Source organism: Oncorhynchus kisutch, linkage group LG9 (genome assembly GCF_002021735.2).
Source record: "Oncorhynchus kisutch isolate 150728-3 linkage group LG9, Okis_V2, whole genome shotgun sequence".
Taxonomy (NCBI): Eukaryota; Metazoa; Chordata; class Actinopteri; order Salmoniformes; family Salmonidae; genus Oncorhynchus; species Oncorhynchus kisutch.
In genome coordinates this window covers 18674571-18693854 of record NC_034182.2, presented here as the reverse complement: position 1 = coordinate 18693854, position 19284 = coordinate 18674571, and the positions used below count along the sequence as shown (strand labels likewise).

At 42.1% G+C, this 19284-nt stretch overlaps 1 protein-coding gene across 2 annotated transcripts in view; it reads left to right on the top strand.

The window, feature by feature from the left end:
• Nucleotides 1–19284, top strand: part of plcb3 (phospholipase C, beta 3 (phosphatidylinositol-specific)) — a 108322-nt gene that overhangs the window by 8660 nt on the left and 80378 nt on the right. For both annotated transcript variants that reach the window (XM_020491229.2, XM_020491231.2), the window contains exon 2: nucleotides 16951–17037. In XM_020491229.2, the coding sequence (XP_020346818.1) occupies nucleotides 16951–17037 (87 nt within the window). The remainder of the gene's footprint in view (nucleotides 1–16950; nucleotides 17038–19284) is intronic.

The following is a 19284-nucleotide window of genomic DNA, read 5'->3' as shown; positions in this document are numbered from 1 at the left end:
AGATGTGAAGTGAAGCATTTTGGGATTGACATAAGTATTCTGCTTCTCACCACCCCTCTGTTCCCCCTCCTCCTCATCCCTCTCTTTCTCACACTCTTTCTTTAGTTTATTTAGTAAATATTTTCTTAACTCTATTTTCTTAACTCCATTGTTGGTAATGGGATTGTAAAGTAAGCATTTCACGGTAAGAATACCTGTTGTATTCAGCACGTGAAAAATAACATTTGATTTCCTGTACCCACTCTCTTTGTCCTTATTTGTGCTCTATATCTGTCTCTCCCTCCCTGTCTTTTTCTCTTTTCATTCTCTCTGTCTGTCATTTTCTCTCCTTCTCTGTGTCATTTCTTTCCCTACCCTTGTTGTTGTTATTCTCACGGTCTCTGTCTTCCTCTCCTCATTCCCTCTTGCTCTTTTTCTTTACCACTTTGACTCCTTTCCCTCTTCATCTCTCTTTCCCTCTCCTTATATTTCACTTAATTATTTTCCTGTCGTCCCTTCCCCTCTAACCCCTTTCCTCTCCTCTCCTCACCAGAGTCCAAAGGTTATTGACTGTCATCAACCTTTGTTGCCAAAGCAGCCACACACACACACACACAGTCTGGTTGTCCCTGTATAATGACTAGTTTATTAGAGGTGCTGAAAACCCAGACTTCACCTTTTATAGTGAACATAATGAAAACATTCTGCCCCTCTCTCCCCCGTCCCCTCCCCTCTTTTCCTCTCTCTACCGCTCTTCTCTCACCCTCTTTTTCTTTGGTAGTATTCTCACTGAATAGAGTTATCTATTCAATTTACATACACGTTTTAATTCCCATTAGCGACTAGAATATCACGAGCCGAAAGAGGGTTAGCTAGCTAGCTATTAGTTAAAGTTAAGCAAGAACTCTTCATGCAACTCTTCATGCATCTAACATATTATACACTTAATTATTGCAACAAAACCATATTACACTCTTGAATAATGCAACAATTCACAAGCATGTGCAGGGTTTATTTTCTCATCTGTACACTCATTACATTTTAGCTTCGCTGATTAAAGCACTGCGTTACTGCTAGTTAAAGCTAACGACAGGTCTTCATCAAGTAACGTTAGCCTATCAAAAATGAACGATTATCCTGCTAATATGAATATATAAATACAATAGGCCTACCTTACCACATGCTTAATTTTGATCAATATCATGGAAATCAGGCTACATGTGGTAAAAGCAAAAACGTGGGTATAATTCACTGAGGAGTTGAGCTATGGAAGCCCATTCCCGGCAAAAATAAAATACATATAAGTTATGTTTTTTCATTTCTCTTCATGTTGCAGAGATCAGCACAGCAGGGCTGCCTGCAAACGTGTGTGTGATCTGCCATTTGCCCAAGCACTTTTGGTTTGGTTTAATAAAATATATTGCATATTTATTCATTTTGACCTTTTATTTAACTAGCCAAGTCAGTTAAGAACAAATTCTTATTTTCAATGACGGCCTAGGAACAGTGGGTTAACTGCCTTGTTCAGGGGCAGAACGACAGATTTTTACCTTGTTAGCTCGGGGATTCAATCTTGCAACCTTTCGGTTACTAGTCCAACACTATAACCACTAGGCTACCTACCACCCCATGAAAAAAACAGTTGTTTCTACCGATTCGTCTCTTGATTTGTTTGACAGAATTTTATCCTCCTTAGGGCCAGGAGTTTTTCCAGGAGTTTATTATTTTGTTTTATCATATAACCTGATTTAGAAAAAATCTGGTCCCATCATAGCCCATATAAAACTTTTTTTTACAGCTGATTTATTACTATGTTATGCCCAGAGTTTTTCCTGGTTAGGTTAGTCTACCAGATCAGGAACTCTGGGCCCCTGGAAAACAATTTCCCCTCCACCACTCTGGGACCTGTGAAATCACCGCACAATGTTACAAATGAAAAAACGTATAGTAGATCATTCAAATACAATCTCAAAATGTTGACTGATGTTGTTTGACTTGCGTATGTCAATTTGTTTTAATAGTAATTGACATTAAAAAAAGATGACACAAGATGCTTCAAATGAAAAAATATTACTTATATGTATGATCTATATGTATTTTATTTTCGGTGGGAATGTGCTTCCATAGCCAGATGACAGTTACTGCTACAATTTCAGAATGTAACAGGCTGTTACTTCAATTTCAGGTAAAACCTCAATAAAACAATCTCAAATAAAAGGGATTTCAGGAGAATGTTTATACATTTCAGCTGTTTCAAAAACATTTCTCTGTTATTACCATTTACAGTGCCTTCAGAACGTATTCACACCTCTTGACTTTCTCCACATTTTATTGATACAGCCTATTAAAATGTATTAAATTGAGATTTTGTGTCACTGACCTACACACAGGGGCGGCAGGGTAGCCTAGTGGTTAGAGCATTGGACTAGTAACTGTAAGGTTGCAATTTCAAATCCCCGAGCTGACAAGGTACAAATCTGTCGTTCTGCCCCTGAACAGGCTGTTCCTAGGCCGTCATTGAAAATAAGAATTTGTTCTTAACTAACTTGCCTAGTTAAATAAAGGTAAAAAAAAAAAAAACTATGTCAGTGGAATTATGTTTTTGGACATTTTTACAAATTAATTAAAAATGAAAAGCTGAAATGTCTTGTGTCAATTAATATTCAGCCCCTTTGCTATGGCAAGCCTAAATAAGTTCACGTGTAAAAATGTGCTAAACTCACATAAATTGCATGCACTGTGTTTCAACATGGTGAATTTATCAATTACACTTTGGATGGTGTATCAATACACCAAGTCACGACAAAGATACAGGCGTCCTTCCTAGAGGTCGACCGATTAATCGGAATGACCTATTAATTAGGGCTGATTTAAAAAATATATTATAATAATTTCATAACAATCGGTAATCGGCATTTTTGGACGCCGATTACATTGCAATCCATGAGGAGACTGCATGGCAGGCTGACTACCTGTTATGCTAGTGCAGCAAGGAGCCAAGGTAAGGTGCTAGCTAGCATTAAATGTATCTTATAAAAAACAATCTATCTTAACATAATCACAAGTTAACTACACATGGTTGATGATATTTACTAGTTTATCTAGCTTGTCCTGCGTTGCATATAATCGATGTGGTGCCTGTTAATTTATCATTGAATCATACCCTACTTCACCAACCGGGTGATTTAACAAGCACATTTGCGAAAAAGCACTGTCGTTGCACCAATGTGTACCTAACCATAAACATCAACGCCTTTCTTAAAATCAATATGCAAGTATATATTTTTAAACCTGCATATTTAGTTAATATTGCCTGCTAACATGAATTTCTTTTAACTAGGAAAATTGTGTCACTTGTCTTGCGTATTGTGCAACAGAGTCAGGGTATATGCAGCAGTTTGGGCCGCCTGGTTCGTTGCGAACTGTGTGAAGACTATTTCTTCCTAACATAGACAGCCAACGTCGCCAAACGGGGGATGATTTAACAAAAGCGCATTTGCGAAAAAAGCACAATCGTTGCACGAATGTACCTAACCATAAACATCAATGCCTTTCTTAAAATCAATACTCAGAAGTATATTTTTTTTAAACCTGCATATTTAGCTAAAAGAAATCCAGGTTAGCAGGCAATATTAAACTAGGGAAATTGTGTCACTTCTCTTGCGTTCATTGTACGCAGAGTCAGGGTATATGCAACAGTTTGGGCCGCCTGGCTCGTTGCGAACTAATTTGCCAGAATTTTACGTAATTATGACATAACATTGAAGGTTGTGCAATGTAACAGGAATATTTAGACTTATGGATACCACCCGTTAGATAAAATACTGAACGGTTCCGTATTTCACTGAAAGAATAAACGTTTGTTTTCAAAATGATAGTTTCCAGATTTTACCATATTATTGACATAAGGCTCGTATTTCTGTGTGTTATTATGTTATAATTAAGTCTATGATTTCATAGAGTTGTCAGACTGAGCGGTAGTAGGCAGCAGCAGCCTCGTAAGCATTCATTCAAACAGCACTTTTGTGCATTTGCCAGCAGCTCTTCACTGTGCTTCAAGCGTTGAGCTGTTTATGACTTCCCGAGAAACACAGTTTCTACTGTGTTATTGACTTGTTAATTGTTTACTCCATGTGTAACTCTTTGTTGTATGCTCACACTGCTATGCTTTATCTTGGCCAGGTCGCAGTTGCAAATGAGAACTTGTTCTCAACTAGCCTACCTGGTTAAATAAAGGTGAAATTAGGCTGGTGTAACCGATGTGAAATGGCTAGCTAGTTAGCGGGGTGCACGCTAATAGCATTTCAATCAGTGACGTCACTCGCTCTGAGACCTTGGAAGTAGTTGCCGCGGCTTTTGTGGAGCGATTGGTAACAATGCTTCGAGGGTGGCTATTGTCGATGTGTTCCTGGTTCGAGCCCAGGTAGGGGCGAGGAGAGGGACGGAAGCTATACTGTTACACTGGCAATACTATAGTGCCTATAAGAACATCCAATAGTCAAAGGTATATGAAATGGTATAGAGAGAAATAGTCCTATAATTCCTATAATAACTACAACCTAAAACTTCTTACCGGGGAATATTGACGACTCATGTTAAAAGGAACCCCCAGCTTTCATGTGTTCTCATGTTCTGAGCAAGAAACTTAAACGTTAGCTTTTTTACATATATTACACATATTGCACTTTTACTTTCTTCTCCAAAACTTAGTTTTTGCATTATTTAAACCAAATTGAACATGTTTCATTATTTGAGGCTAAATTGATTATATTGATGTATTATATTAAGTTAAAATAAAAGTGTTCATTCAGTAATGTTGTAATTGTCATTGTTACAAAAAAATAGATACATAAATACAAAAAATGGCCGATTTAATCGGCATCGACTTTTTTTGTTGGTCCTCCTATTATCGGCGTTTGAAAAATCATAATCGGTCGATCTCTAGTTCTTCCGAACACAATTGGCAGAGAGGAAGGAAAACCACTCAGGGGTTTCATCATGAGGCCAATGGTGACTTTAAAACTTTGATAGGAGAAAACTGAGGATGGATCTACAGCATTGTAGTTATTATAAAGTACTAACCTAATTAACAGAGTGAAAAGAAGGAAGCCTGGACATAATAAAAATGTTCAAAAAATGCATTCTGTTTGCAGCAAGGCACTTTTTGTCCTCAATACAAAGCGTTATGTTGGGGCAAATCCCACACACATCACTGAGTACCACTTTTCATATTTTCAAGCATGGTGGTGGATGCATGTTATGAGTATGCTTGTCATCGGCAAGGACAAAGGAGTTTTTGGGGGGAGATAAAAATGAATGGAATAGAGTTAAGCACAGTCAAAATCCTAGAGGAAAACCTGGTTCAGTCTGCTTTCCAACAGACACTTGGAGCCAAATTCACCTTTCAGCAGGACAATAACCTAAAACACATGGCCAAATATACATACACTGGAGTTGCTTACCAAGACAAAATTTGAATGTTCTGGAGTGGCCTAGTTACAGTTTTTACTTAAATCAGCAAAATAATTTATCACCACCCATTTGACAGAGCTTAAATAATTTCTTTAAAGAATAATGTGCAAATATTGTACAATCCAGGTGTGCAAAGCTCTTAGAGAACGACTCACAGCTGTAATCGCTGCCAAAGGTGATTCTAACATGTATTGACTCAGGGCGTTGAATACTTAAGTTATCAAGATATATTAGTATTTTATGTTTCATAATCTTTTTGACAAATGTTAGAATTAGTTTTCCATTTTGACATTACAGAGAATTTTGTTTAGAACGTTGACAAAAAAATGACGATTAAACACATTTTTATCCCACAACAAAATGTGGAAAAAGTCAATGGGTGTGAATACTTTCTGAAGGCACTCAACGAGACAATTCTGTTCACAGTGCCCTGCTTGGAGGGGGCAATTGTGGTTAGACAGATGATCACCAACGAAGCGTTTAGGCAAAACACAACAGGCTGTTCTACATGCAAATTGTGTGTGTGTTTGTAAGATAGTGGAAAGTAAAACCTCCATTTACGGTAAATGGATACGGATGAGACAGAACGATAGAGAAAAAGAGATGGCTGAAGAGAGCGTGCTAGAGAGAAATGTGGTGGAGGGGAGGAGAAAGCACATCAAAATCACTTCAAAAAACGAAGGGAGAAATGAAAGCAAGGGATGGAAGAGAAAGATTAGGGTGGAGATTACTGATTTTTATTTGATGTTGTTTTTCCACAGTAGAGTATTCCTTAAATGTATAACAGAGTAGTTATCTCTAGACCTAAGGTCAGTTTTATGTTTGCCCCTAATCGTTACAGTTTTGTTTATGATAATGTTGAGCTGATCCTAGATCTGTGCCTATAGGTAACTCTGATTTAAGAATTATAAATTACTGGGAGCTCATATTTGATTACTTATCAAAAGCTTTTGATCGAGTTATAGCCCCAGATCCACTGATCTGTCTTTTTATGGAAATAACCTGGATGGGACGGCTGTCTCTCTCTGTACTCTGTTAGCCAAACGGCTCATATTGCAAATTTGGAAATTGGAAACTGCACATACCTTTTGAGATGTGGTTACAATGAAATGCCTATGGAAAAGTTTTGATACAATACTTTCAGTAGAAGTGTCCAAAATGTTACAAATATGTCAGCCGATACTTGATAAGTGGTTCAATAAGGACTAGTCCCCCTTCACGTTTGTGACAATGATATGTTGCTGTGCTGTGCTGTACTCTTATAATATGTACCACATAGTAGACATTTTTCTTAGCTTTTTTTGTGTACAGTGGGGAGAACAAGTATTTGATACACTGCCGATTTTGCAGGTTTTCCTACTTACAAAGCATGTAGAGGTCTGTAATTTTTATCATAGGTACACTTCAACTGTGAGAGACGGAATCTAAAACAAAAATCCAGAAAATCACATTGTATGATTTTTAAGTAATTAATTTGCATTTTATTGCATGACATATGTATTTGATCACCTACCAACCAGTAAGAATTCCGGCTCTCACAGACCTGTTCGTTTTTCTTTAAGAAGCCTTCCTGTTCTCCACTCATTACTTTTACTTTGCAGACAGAGTTCAGTGTGTCAAATCGGAGGGCATGCTGTCCGGTCCTCTGGCAGTCTCTATGGGGGTGCCACAGGGTTCAATTCTCGGGCCGACTCTTTTCTCTGTGTATATCAATGATGTTGCTCTTGCTGCGGGCGATTCCCTGATCCACCTCTACGCAGACGACACCATTCTATAGGTACCTAGGTGTCTGGCTAGACTGCAAACTCTCCTTCCAGACTCATATCAAACATCTCCAATCGAAAATCAAATCAAGAGTCGGCTTTCTATTCCGCAACAAAGCCTCCTTCACTCAAGCCGCCAAGCTTACCCTAGTAAAACTGACTATCCTACCGATCCTCGACTTCGGCGATGTCATCTACAAAATGGCTTCCAACACTCTACTCAGCAAACTGGATGCAGTCTATCACAGTGCCATCCGTTTTGTCACTAAAGCACCTTATACCACCCACCACTGCGACTTGTATGCTCTAGTCGGCTGGCCCTCGCTACATATTCGTCGCCAGACCCACTGGCTCCAGGTCATCTACAAGTCTATGCTAGGTAAAGCTCCGCCTTATCTCAGCTCACTGGTCACGATGGCAACACCCATCCGTAGCACGCGCTCCAGCAGGTGTATCTCACTGATCATCCCTAAAGCCAACACCTCATTTGGCCGCCTTTCGTTCCAGTACTCTGCTGCCTGTGACTGGAACGAATTGCAAAAATCGCTGAAGTTGGAGACTTTTATCTCCCTCACCAACTTCAAACATCAGCTATCTGAGCAGCTAACCGATCGCTGCAGCTGTACATAGTCTATTGGTAAATAGCCCACCCTTTTCACCTACCTCATCCCCATACTGTTTTTATTTATTTACTTTTCTGCTCTTCTGCACACCAATATCTCTACCTGTACATGACCATCTGATCTTTTATCACTCCAGTGTTAATCTGCAAAATTGTAATTATTTGCCTACCTCCTCATGCCTTTTGCACACATTGTATATAGACCCCCCCTTTGTTTTCTACTGTGTTATTGACTTGTTAATTGTTTACTCCATGTGTAACTCTTTGTTGTATGCTCATACTGCTATGCTTTATCTTGGCCAGGTCGCAGTTGCAAATGAGAACTTGTTCTCAACTAGCCTACCTGGTTAAATAAAGGTGAAATAAAAAAAAATATTAAGTATTAACTGCACCTGTTTGAACTCGTTACCTGTATAACAGACACCTGTCCACACACTCAATCAAACAGACTCCAACCTCTCCACTATGGCCAAGACCAGAGAGCTGTGTAAGGACATCAGGGATAAAATTGTAGACCTGCACAAGGCTGGAATGGGCTACAGGACAATAGGCAAGCAGCTTGGTGAGAAGGCAACAAGTGTTGGAGCAATTATTAGAAAATGGAAGAAGTTCAAGATGGCGGTCAATCACCCTCGATCTGGGGCTCCATGCAAGATCTCACCCAGTGGGGCATCACTGATCATGAGGAAGGTGAGGGATCAGCCCAGAACTACACGGCAGGACCTGGTCAATGACCTGAAGAGAGCTGGAGACCACAGTCTCAAAGAAAACCATTAGTAACACACTACTCAGTCATGGATTAAAATCCTGCAGCTCACGCAATGTCCCCCTGCTCAAGCCAGCGCATGTCCAGGCCCGTCTGAAATTTGCCAATGACCATCTGGATGATCCAGAGGAGGAATGGGGGAAGTTCATGTGGTCTGATGAGACAAAAATAGAGCTTTTTGGTCTAAACTCCACTCGCCGTGTTTGGAGGAAGATGAAGGATGAGTACAACCCCAAGAACACCATCCCAACTGTAAAGCATGGAGGTGGAAACATCATTCTTTGGGGATGCTTTTCTGCAAAGGGGACAGGACGGATGACTGCACCGTATTGAGGGGAGGATGGATGGGGCCATGTATCGCGAGATCTTGGCCAACAACCTCCTTCCCTCAGTAAGAGCATTGAAGATGGGTCGTGGCTGGGTCTTCCAGCATGACAACGACCCAAAACACACAGCCAGGGCAACTAAGGAGTGGCTCCGTAAGAAGCATCTCAAGGTCCTAGAGTGACCTAGCCAGTCTCTAGACCTGAACCCAATAGAAAATCTTTGGAGGGAGCTGAAAGTCCGTCTTGCCCAGCGACAGCCCCGAAACCTGAAGGATCTGGAGAAGGTCTGTATGGAGGAGTGGGCCAAAATCCCTGCTGCAGTGTGTGCAAACCTGGTCAAGAACTACAGGAAACGTATGATCTCTGTAACTGAAAACAAAGGTTTCTGTACCAAATATTAAGTTCTGCTTTTCTGATGTATCAAATACTTATGTCATGCAATAAAATGCAAATTAATTACTTAATCATACAATGTGATTTTCTGGATTTTTGTTTTAGATTCCGTCTCTCACAGTTGAAGTGTACCTATGATAAAAATTACAGACCACTACATGCTTTGTAAGTAGGAAACACTGCCAATTTTGCAGGTTATCAGATACTTGTTTTCCCCACTGTATGTGAGTAAAAGCTGGAATCCATACAGTGCCTTGCGAAAGTATTCGGCCCCCTTGAACTTTGCGACCTTATGCCACATTTCAGGCTTCAAACATAAAGATATAAAACTGTATTTTTTTGTGAAGAATCAACAACAAGTGGGACACAATCATGAAGTGGAACAACATTTATTGGATATTTCAAACTTTTTTAATATATCAAAAACAGAAAAATTGGGCGTGCAAAATTATTCAGCCCCTTTACTTTCAGTGAGGATCTCTGAATGATCCAATGTTGACCTAAATGACTAATGATGATAAATACAATCCACCTGTGTGTAATCAAGTCTCCGTATAAATGCACCTGCACTGTGATAGTCTCAGAGGTCCGTTAAAAGCGCAGAGAGCATCATGAAGAACAAGGAACACACCAGGCAGGTCCGAGATACTGTTTTGAAGAAGTTTAAAGCCGGATTTGGATACAAAAATATTTCCCAAGCTTTAAACATCCCAAGGAGCACTGTGCAAGCGATAATATTGAAATGGAAGGAATATCAGACCACTGCAAATCTACCAACACCTGGCCGTCCCTCTAAACTTTCAGCTCATACAAGGAGAAGACTGATCAGAGATGCAGCCAAGAGGCCCATGATCACTCTGGATGAACTGCAGAGATCTACAGCTGAGGTGGGAGACTCTGTCCATAGGACAACAATCAGTCGTATATTGCACAAATCTGGCCTTTATGGAAGAGTGGCAAGAAGAAAGCCATTTCTTAAAGATATCCATAAAAAGTGTCGTTTAAAGTTTGCCACAAGCCACCTGGGAGACACACCAAACATGTGGAAGAAGGTGCTCTGGTCAGATGAAACCAAAATTGAACTTTTTGGCAACAATGCAAAACGTTATGTTTGGCGTAAAAGCAACACAGCTCATCACGCTGAACACACCATCCCCACTGTCAAACATGGTGGTGGCAGCATCATGGTTTGGGCCTGCTTTTCTTCAGCAGGCACAGGGAAGATGGTTAAAATTGATGGTAAGATGGATGGAGCCAAATACAGGACCATTCTGGAAGAAAACCTGATGGAGTCTGCAAAAGACCTGAGACTGGGACGGAGATTTGTCTTCCAACAAGACAATGATCCAAAACATAAAGCAAAATCTACAATGGAATGGTTCAAAAATAAACATATCCAGGTGTTAGAATGGCCAAGTCAAAGTCCAGACCTGAATCCAATCGAGAATCTGTGGAAAGAACTGAAAACTGCTGTTCACAAATGCTCTCCATTTATTTTATTTATTTTAATTTTATTTCACCTTTATTTAACCAGGTAGGCTAGTTGAGAACAAGTTCTCATTTGCAACTGCGACCTGGCCAAGATAAAGCATAGCAGTGTGAGCAGACAACAAAGAGTTACACATGGAGTAAACAATTAACAAGTCAATAACACAGTAGAAAACAAAGGGGGAGTCTATATACAATGTGTGCAAAAGGCATGAGGAGGTAGGCAAATAATTACAATTTTGCAGATTAACACTGGAGTGATGAATGATCAGATGGTCATGTACAGGTAGGGATATTGGTGTGCAAAAGAGCAGAAAAGTAAATAAATAAAAACAGTATGGGGATGAGGTAGGTGAAAAAGGGTGGGCTATTTACCAATAGACTATGTACAGCTGCAGCGATCGGTTAGCTGCTCAGATAGCTGATGTTTGAAGTTGGTGAGGGAGATAAAAGTCTCCAACTTCAGCGTTTTTTTTTTTGCAAGGCAGCAGAGTACTGGAACGAAAGGCGGCCAAATGAGGTGTTGGCTTTAGGGATGATCAGTGAGATACACCTGCTGGAGCGCGTGCTACGGATGGGTGTTGCCATCGTGACCAGTGAGCTGAGATAAGGCGGAGCTTTACCTAGCATGGACTTGTAGATGACCTGGAGCCAGTGGGTCTGGCGACGAATATGTAGCGAGGGCCAGCCGACTAGAGCATACAAGTCGCAGTGGTGGGTGGTATAAGGTGCTTTAGTGACAAAACGGATGGCACTGTGATAGACTGCATCCAGTTTGCTGAGTAGAGTGTTGGAAGCCATTTTGTAGATTACATCGCCGAAGTCGAGGATCGGTAGGATAGTCAGTTTTACTAGGGTAAGCTTGGCGGCGTGAGTGAAGGAGGCTTTGTTGCGGAATAGAAAGCCGACTCTTGATTTGATTTTCGATTGGAGATGTTTGATATGAGTCTGGAAGGAGAGTTTGCAGTCTAGCCAGACACCTAGGTACTTATAGACGTCCACATATTCTAGATCGGAACCATCCAGGGTGGTGATGCTAGTCGGGCATGCGGGTGCAGGCAGCGACCGGTTGAAAAGCATGCATTTGGTTTTACTAGCGTTTAAGAGCAGTTGGAGGCCACGGAAGGAGTGTTGTATGGCATTGAAGCTTGTTTGGAGGTTAGATAGCACAGTGTCCAAAGACGGGCCGAAAGTATATAGAATGGTGTCGTCTGCGTAGAGGTGGATCAGGGAATCGCCCGCAGCAAGAGCAACATCATTGATATACACAGAGAAAAGAGTCGGCCCGAGAATTGAACCCTGTGGCACCCCCATAGAGACTGCCAGAGGACCAGACAGCATGCCCTCCGATTTGACGCACTGAACTCTGTCTGCAAAGTAATTGGTGAACCAGGCAAGGCAGTCATCCGAAAAACCGAGGCTCCTGAGTCTGCCGATAAGAATATGGTGATTGACAGAGTCGAAAGCCTTGGCAAGGTCGATGAAGACGGCTGCACAGTACTGTCTTTTATCGATGGCGGTTATGATATCGTTGAGTACCTTGAGTGTGGCTGAGGTGCACCCATGACCGGCTCGGAAACCAGATTGCACAGCGGAGAAGGTATGGTGGGATTCGAGATGGTCAGTGACCTGTTTGTTGACTTGGCTTTCGAAGACCTTAGATAGGCAGGGCAGGATGGATATAGGTCTGTAACAGTTTGGGTCCAGGGTGTCTCCCCCTTTGAAGAGGGGGATGACTGCGGCAGCTTTCCAATCCTTGGGGATCTCAGACGATATGAAAGAGAGGTTGAACAGGCTGGTAATAGGGGTTGCGACAATGGTGGCAGATAGTTTCAGAAATAGAGGGTCCAGATTGTCAAGCCCAGCTGATTTGTACGGGTCCAGGTTTTGCAGCTCTTTCAGAACATCTGCTATCTGGATTTGGTTAAAGGAGAACCTGGAGAGGCTTGGGCGAGGAGCTGCGGGGGGGGCGGAGCTGTTGGCCGAGGTTGAAGTAGCCAGGCGGAAGGCATGGCCAGCCGTTGAGAAATGCTTATTGAAGTTTTCGATAATCATGGATTTATCAGTGGTGACCGTGTTACCTAGCCTCAGTGCAGTGGGCAGCTGGGAGGAGGTGCTCTTGTTCTCCATGGACTTCACGGTGTCCCAGAACTTTTTGGAGTTGGAGCTACAGGATGCAAACTTCTGCCTGAAGAAGCTGGCCTTAGCTTTCCTGACTGACTGCGTGTATTGGTTCCGGACTTCCCTGAACAGTTGCATATCACGGGGACTATTCGATGCTATTGCAGTCCGCCACAGGATGTTTTTGTGCTGGTCGAGGGCAGTCAGGTCTGGGGTGAACCAAGGGCTGTATCTGTTCTTAGTTCTGCATTTTTTGAACGGAGCATGCTTATCTAAAATGGTGAGGAAGTTACTTTTAAAGAATGACCAGGCATCCTCAACTGACGGGATGAGGTCAATGTCCTTCCAGGATACCCGGGCCAGGTCGATTAGAAAGGCCTGCTCACAGAAGTGTTTTAGGGAGCGTTTGACAGTGATGAGGGGTGGTCGTTTGACTGCGGCTCCGTAGCGGATACAGGCAATGAGGCATTGATCGCTGAGATCCTGGTTGAAGACAGCGGAGGTGTATTTGGAGGGCCAGTTGGTCAGGATGACGTCTATGAGGGTGCCCTTGTTTACAGAGTTAGGGTTGTACCTGGTGGGTTCCTTGATGATTTGTGTGAGATTGAGGGCATCTAGCTTAGATTGTAGGACTGGCGGGGTGTTAAGCATATCCCAGTTTAGGTCACCTAACAGAACAAACTCTGAAGCTAGATGGGGGGCGATCAATTCACAAATGGTATCCAGGGCACAGCTGGGAGCTGAGGGGGTCGGTAGCAGGTGGCAACCGTGAGAGACTTATTTCTGGAGAGTAATTTTCAAAATTAGTAGTTCGTACTGTTTGGGTATGGACCTGGAAAGTATGACATTACTTTGCAGGCTATCTCTGCAGTAAACTGCAACTCCTCCCCCTTTGGCAGTTCTATCTTGACGGAAGATGTTATAGTTGGGTATGGAAATCTCTGAATTTTTGGTGGCCTTCCTGAGCCAGGATTCAGACACAGCAAGGACATCAGGGTTAGCAGAGTGTGCTAAAGCAGTGAGTAAAACAAACTTAGGGAGGAGGCTTCTGATGTTGACATGCATGAAACCAAGGCTTTTTCACAGAAGTCAACAAATGAGGGTGCCTGGGGACATGCAGGGCCTGGGTTTACCTCCACGTCACCCGCGGAACAGAGAAGGAGTAGTATGAGGGTGCGGCTAAAGGCTATCAAAACTGGTCGCCTAGAGCGTTGGGGACAGAGAATAAGAGGAGCAGGTTTCTGGGCATGGTAGAATATATTCAGGGCATAATGCGCAGACAGGGGTATGGTGGGGTGCGGGTACAGCGGAGGTAAGCCCAGGCACTGGGTGATGATGAGAGAGGTTGTATCTCTGGACATGCTGGTAGTAATGGGTGAGGTCACCGCATGTGTGGGAGGTGGGACAAAGGAGTTATCAGGGGCATGAAGAGTGGAACTAGGGGCTCCATTGTGAACTAAAACAATGATAACTAACCTGAACAACAGTATACAAGGCATATTGACATTTGAGAGAGACATACAGCGAGGCATACAGTAATCACAGGTGTTGAATTGGGAAAGCTAGCTAAAACAGTAGGTGAGACAACAGCTAATCAGCTAGCACAACAACAGCAGGTAAAATGGCGTAGACTAGGCAACGGGGCCAACAGATAAAACAAACAAGCAGAATGGAGTACCGTGATTAATGGACAGTCCAGCGTGCATCAGCTATGTAGCCAAGAGATCAGTGTCCAGGGGGCAGCGGTGGATGGGGCAGGGAAGCTGGACTGGCGAGTGTTATCCAGGTTAAAAAAACTAACAATGACTAAATAGCTTGTAGCTAGTTAGCTGGTTAGCTTCTGGAGGTTCTTGAGTGTGTTCTAAAAATACAAAAATAATAGCGATTTCGTATCACATTGGGTGAGGCAGGTTTCCGGAAGGTATAAACAAATTAAAAGTCAAAAGAGATAGAAAATAAATATGGGTCCGGTGAGTGTTTGGGACGCGGCGATTCAGGCGTTTAGCAGGCCTGTGCTAACAAGCTAACAGTTTGTAGGCCCGGGCTAGACAAGGTAGCAGTTAGCGGACCGGAGCTGGACAAGCTAGCAGTTAGCAGGCCGAATTAGCAAGCAGGGAGATAGCGAGGGCTAGAGAGTTAGCCTTTGGGGGACGTCGCGATGGGGTGAGTCTGTTTATTCCTCTTCATGCGATGACATCGATAGACCGGTCGTGGGCCCGGGTATTGTAGCTCAGGAGTATGCTACGGTGGTAGCACAGGTGCTACGGCCGGGCTAGCTTCAAGCTAAGTGGGTGGAAACGCTAGCCAGGAGTAATCCGGGGTTGCGGTTTAGCTAGATAGCTAGTTGCTGAAAAATCCAGCTGAAAGATGTTCCGTTTGCGGTGGGAATCCGGGGATGAATCCGGGGATGAAAAATAAATAGGTCCGTTATGCTCTGGTTAGAGTCGCGTTGTACGAACAAGCGAGAGCTTTCCGAACTACAGGTTAGCTGATGACTGGTTAGCTGAAGACCGCTAGCATACCCGCTGGTTAGCTGGCTAGCTTCAGTTGAGGGGTTCCGAAGTAAATATAAATACTTTAGGAAAAATAGCTACATTGGGTGAGTCGGGTTGCAGGAGAGTATTTGGAAGCTTAGGGTTTAGCAAAATGTTTTCAAAGAGATATGTGGAGAAAATATGTAAAAAACGAAAAAGAAACGATATATACAGGGATATATACAGGGACACGACAGGACAGGACGACTTACTGCTACGCCATCTTGGAATTACCACTGAGCTCGAGCTGTTTTGCAAGGAGGAATGGGAATAAATTTCAGTCTCTCGATGTGCAAAACTGATAGAGACATACCCCAAGCGACTTACAGCTGTAATCGCAGCAAAAGGTGGCGCTACAAAGTATGAACTTAAGGGGGCTGAATAATTTTGCACGCCCAATTTTTCAGTTTTTGATTTGTTCAAAAAGTTTGAAATATCCAATAAATGTCATTCCACTTCATGATTGTGTCCCACTTGTTGTTGATTCTTCACAAAAAAATACAGTTTTATTATTTTATTGTTATTATTATTATATTATTATTATATATTTTAAAGTTCTGATGGACATTCCTGCAGTCAGCATGCCAATTGCATGCTTCCTCAAAACTTGAGACATCTGTGGCACTGTGTTGTATGACAAAACTGCACAAAAACGGCATAAAAGTGGCTGGATTTCGATGGATTTTCTTGCCAAAAGAGATACTCACTAACAGGGATGTAAACAAATTTGTGCACAAAATTTGAGAGAAATAAGCTTTATCGGCATATGGAACATTTCTGGGATCTCTTACTTCAGGTAATGAAACATTGGATCAACACTTTACATGTTGCGTTTATGTTTTTGTTCAGTATATAACGAGAAACCTGCGCCAAATTGACAAAGCACAACGTTGTTGTGCATGCAGTCTTTTCAGTAATAGTTTAAAATGTATGCAGTGTTTATAAATATAACCGTATACCCTGGTATGGTACAGGAATGGTATGAATGTATGAAATCCTAAATACCGCCCAACCCTAATGTGGTTTAGGGCGAAGTTGCCCCTAGATGCTGGCTGATGTTGGGTCAGTCTTTCATTTCCCCACTAATGGTTAAGTTTAGGATTGGGGGAGGGAAACTGATCCTAGATCTGAACCTAGGGGAAACTTCACCCTGGAGTGTTCAATGCAACAAACAATAGAAAATGTCTGACAATACAGCATTTTGATGTTTTTTTCTCTCTCTTTACCCCTCTCATAGCCAGCATTGGACATAAGACTGAAGGTATGAGACTTGTGTCTGAGACCTGAAGACTTGCATTAGCTCCCCAGCTAATGCCTATGCTTTAGCTCATCAGGCTAACAAAGTCTTGTGGCATGCAGGAAACCCAGAGTCGATCCTCGGTTGGTCACATGTTGGTCAAACGTGCATTGCACAGTGTGTATATCTCGGTGTATTAACCTGTGTGTGTGTGTGTGTGTGTGTGTGTGTGTGTGTGTGTGTGTGTAGGAGCCCAACAGCAGCCACCCCACCCTGATTACTCTGAAGGTAGACCCAGATGGATTCTTCCTTTACTGGACTGGTGGGGCCAACATGGTAAGTCTATTCTTTTCTCTCTTTCTTACACAGTAGTTACTCACTCTCTACATTTACATTTTAGTAATTTATAGCAGACACTCTTATCCAGAGTGACTTGCATACATTTTTCATACTTTTTTGCCCTGGTCCCCATGGCTATGTAATTGAGATTTGGCACTTTGAAATGTTACTGAGAAGCCCAGCTGGGCACTTTCCTACATTTTACATTTGCGAGAAGTAGGCTAGGTAGGCCTACTTCTATGCGTGCCCAGACCCCCGTGCTCCATCAACATTAACAGAACAGAGAAACCAGACACGCTTATTGCTCACATGCAGTGAGTAAATTATGGTATGAAATAAACCAAAACTATGTTTCCACTCTGAGAATGAGAACGGTAAATATCTTTAATATATCTATTAACAGACATGTAACCAAGTGATAGGGATTAATGGTAAATTGCATGTTTTACAAACTGTAGGCTACCACATGGGCATTCATAAAAGTGCATTGTGGCTGACACTGTAGGCTACAGTGTAGGCTTCCATTATACTTTGCGGGGATAAGAGGTCAGCATTTTTTTTTTTACTCACCTAGGGCAGCATATCGGCCAGGACTGGGCTTGATCAGCATGGATTAGTCTATAAATTAAGAAAAGATTCCATATCAAATTACACAATGCCAGGTTGGAGAGGATTGGTGCATTGTCCATTTGACACAACATTAGCGCATTATAGGCCTCAGAGCCTGTATAAAAGAAAGTCCACACACCTTTTCAGTTCGCTGCAGCTAGCGACTGGAACGAGCTGCAAAAAACACTCCAACTGGACAATTATATCTCCATCTCTACATTCAGACTCAATCATGGACACTCTTACTGACACTTGTGGCTGCTTCGTGTGATGTATTGTAGAACTCTTCCTATTTGCCTTTTGTGCTGTTGTCTGTACCCAACAATGTTTGTACCATGTTTGTGCAACTACCATGTTGTGTTGCTACCATGTTGCTGCCATGCTGTGTTGTCTTAGGTCTCTCTTTATGTAGTGTTGTAGTGTCTCTCTTGTAATGATGTGTTTTGTCCTACCTTTTTTTAATCCCCCATCCCTGCAAGAGGCCATTTTCCTCTTGGTTGGCCGTCATTGTAAATAAGAATTTGTTCTTAACTGACTTGTCTAGTTAAATAAAGGTGAAATAAAAATAAAATAAAAAAACTCCCGCTGTTAGGTAAAGTTTATTTACATGAAAATAAAGTTAATGTTTTTACATTTTCAATCCTTAAATAAATGTAGGCGTTTTTAAAATGGCTTTGATGGTTGTTTTATTTTCATGACGGTCTTCATCCATAACCGTTAAGTTACATGATTACTCAGTTACCGTCACAGCCCTACCGACCGTATGGTTTGCAATACCATTTTTCCGGGGTTGGGGGTGCTAGGCCACTGCTTATAACTAACTATAGGTTCATTATAACTATAAGAAATCTAAGATGTAAATTCAAAAATATCAACTGGGTGGTTTGAGCCCTGAATGGTGATTGGCTGAAAGCCGTGGTATATCAGACCATGTACCATGGGTACACTTTTTTTTTTAAAGTGCCCCTTGTGTGCACATTCGCAAATACCATATACCCCGGTATGGTACAGAACCGGTATGATGGTATGAAAATCTGTTTTACCGCCCAGCCCTAGTGGGTCCTCTCTCTCTGTCTAACATGAGTCCTCTTGCTCGCTCTCTCTTTTACACACAGACAGTCGTGTACAACTAACCTTGCAGGGACACAAAATTAAGTCCCATTCAAAATCCTATTTGCCCTAACCCTAAACCTAAACCTATCTCCTAACCCTAAAACTAACCATGGCTCCTAACCCTAAACCTAATTCTAACACTAATTTGAACCTTAACCCTAAACCCCCTAGAAATAGCATTTGACCTTGTGGGGACTAACACAATGTTCCCAGTTGGTCAGATTTTTGTTTGTTTGCTATTCGTCCACACACACACCCACCCACTCGGTCAATTCCTGATGTTGTTGTCCTCCTCTCCTCACCTCATTAGTACAGCATCCCAAATTGCACCATATTCCCAATGTGGTGCACTACGTTTCACCAGAACAGTGCAGTAAAGTAGTGCACTATAAAGGGGACCATTTGGAACTGAGCCTTAGTCAGTTGGTCATTTGAATGAGGGCATGGATCGAATCAAATTTCAGGCCCCAAATTAAACACTTCCCTCTATCAATATCAATATCAATATCAATATCTCTGTCT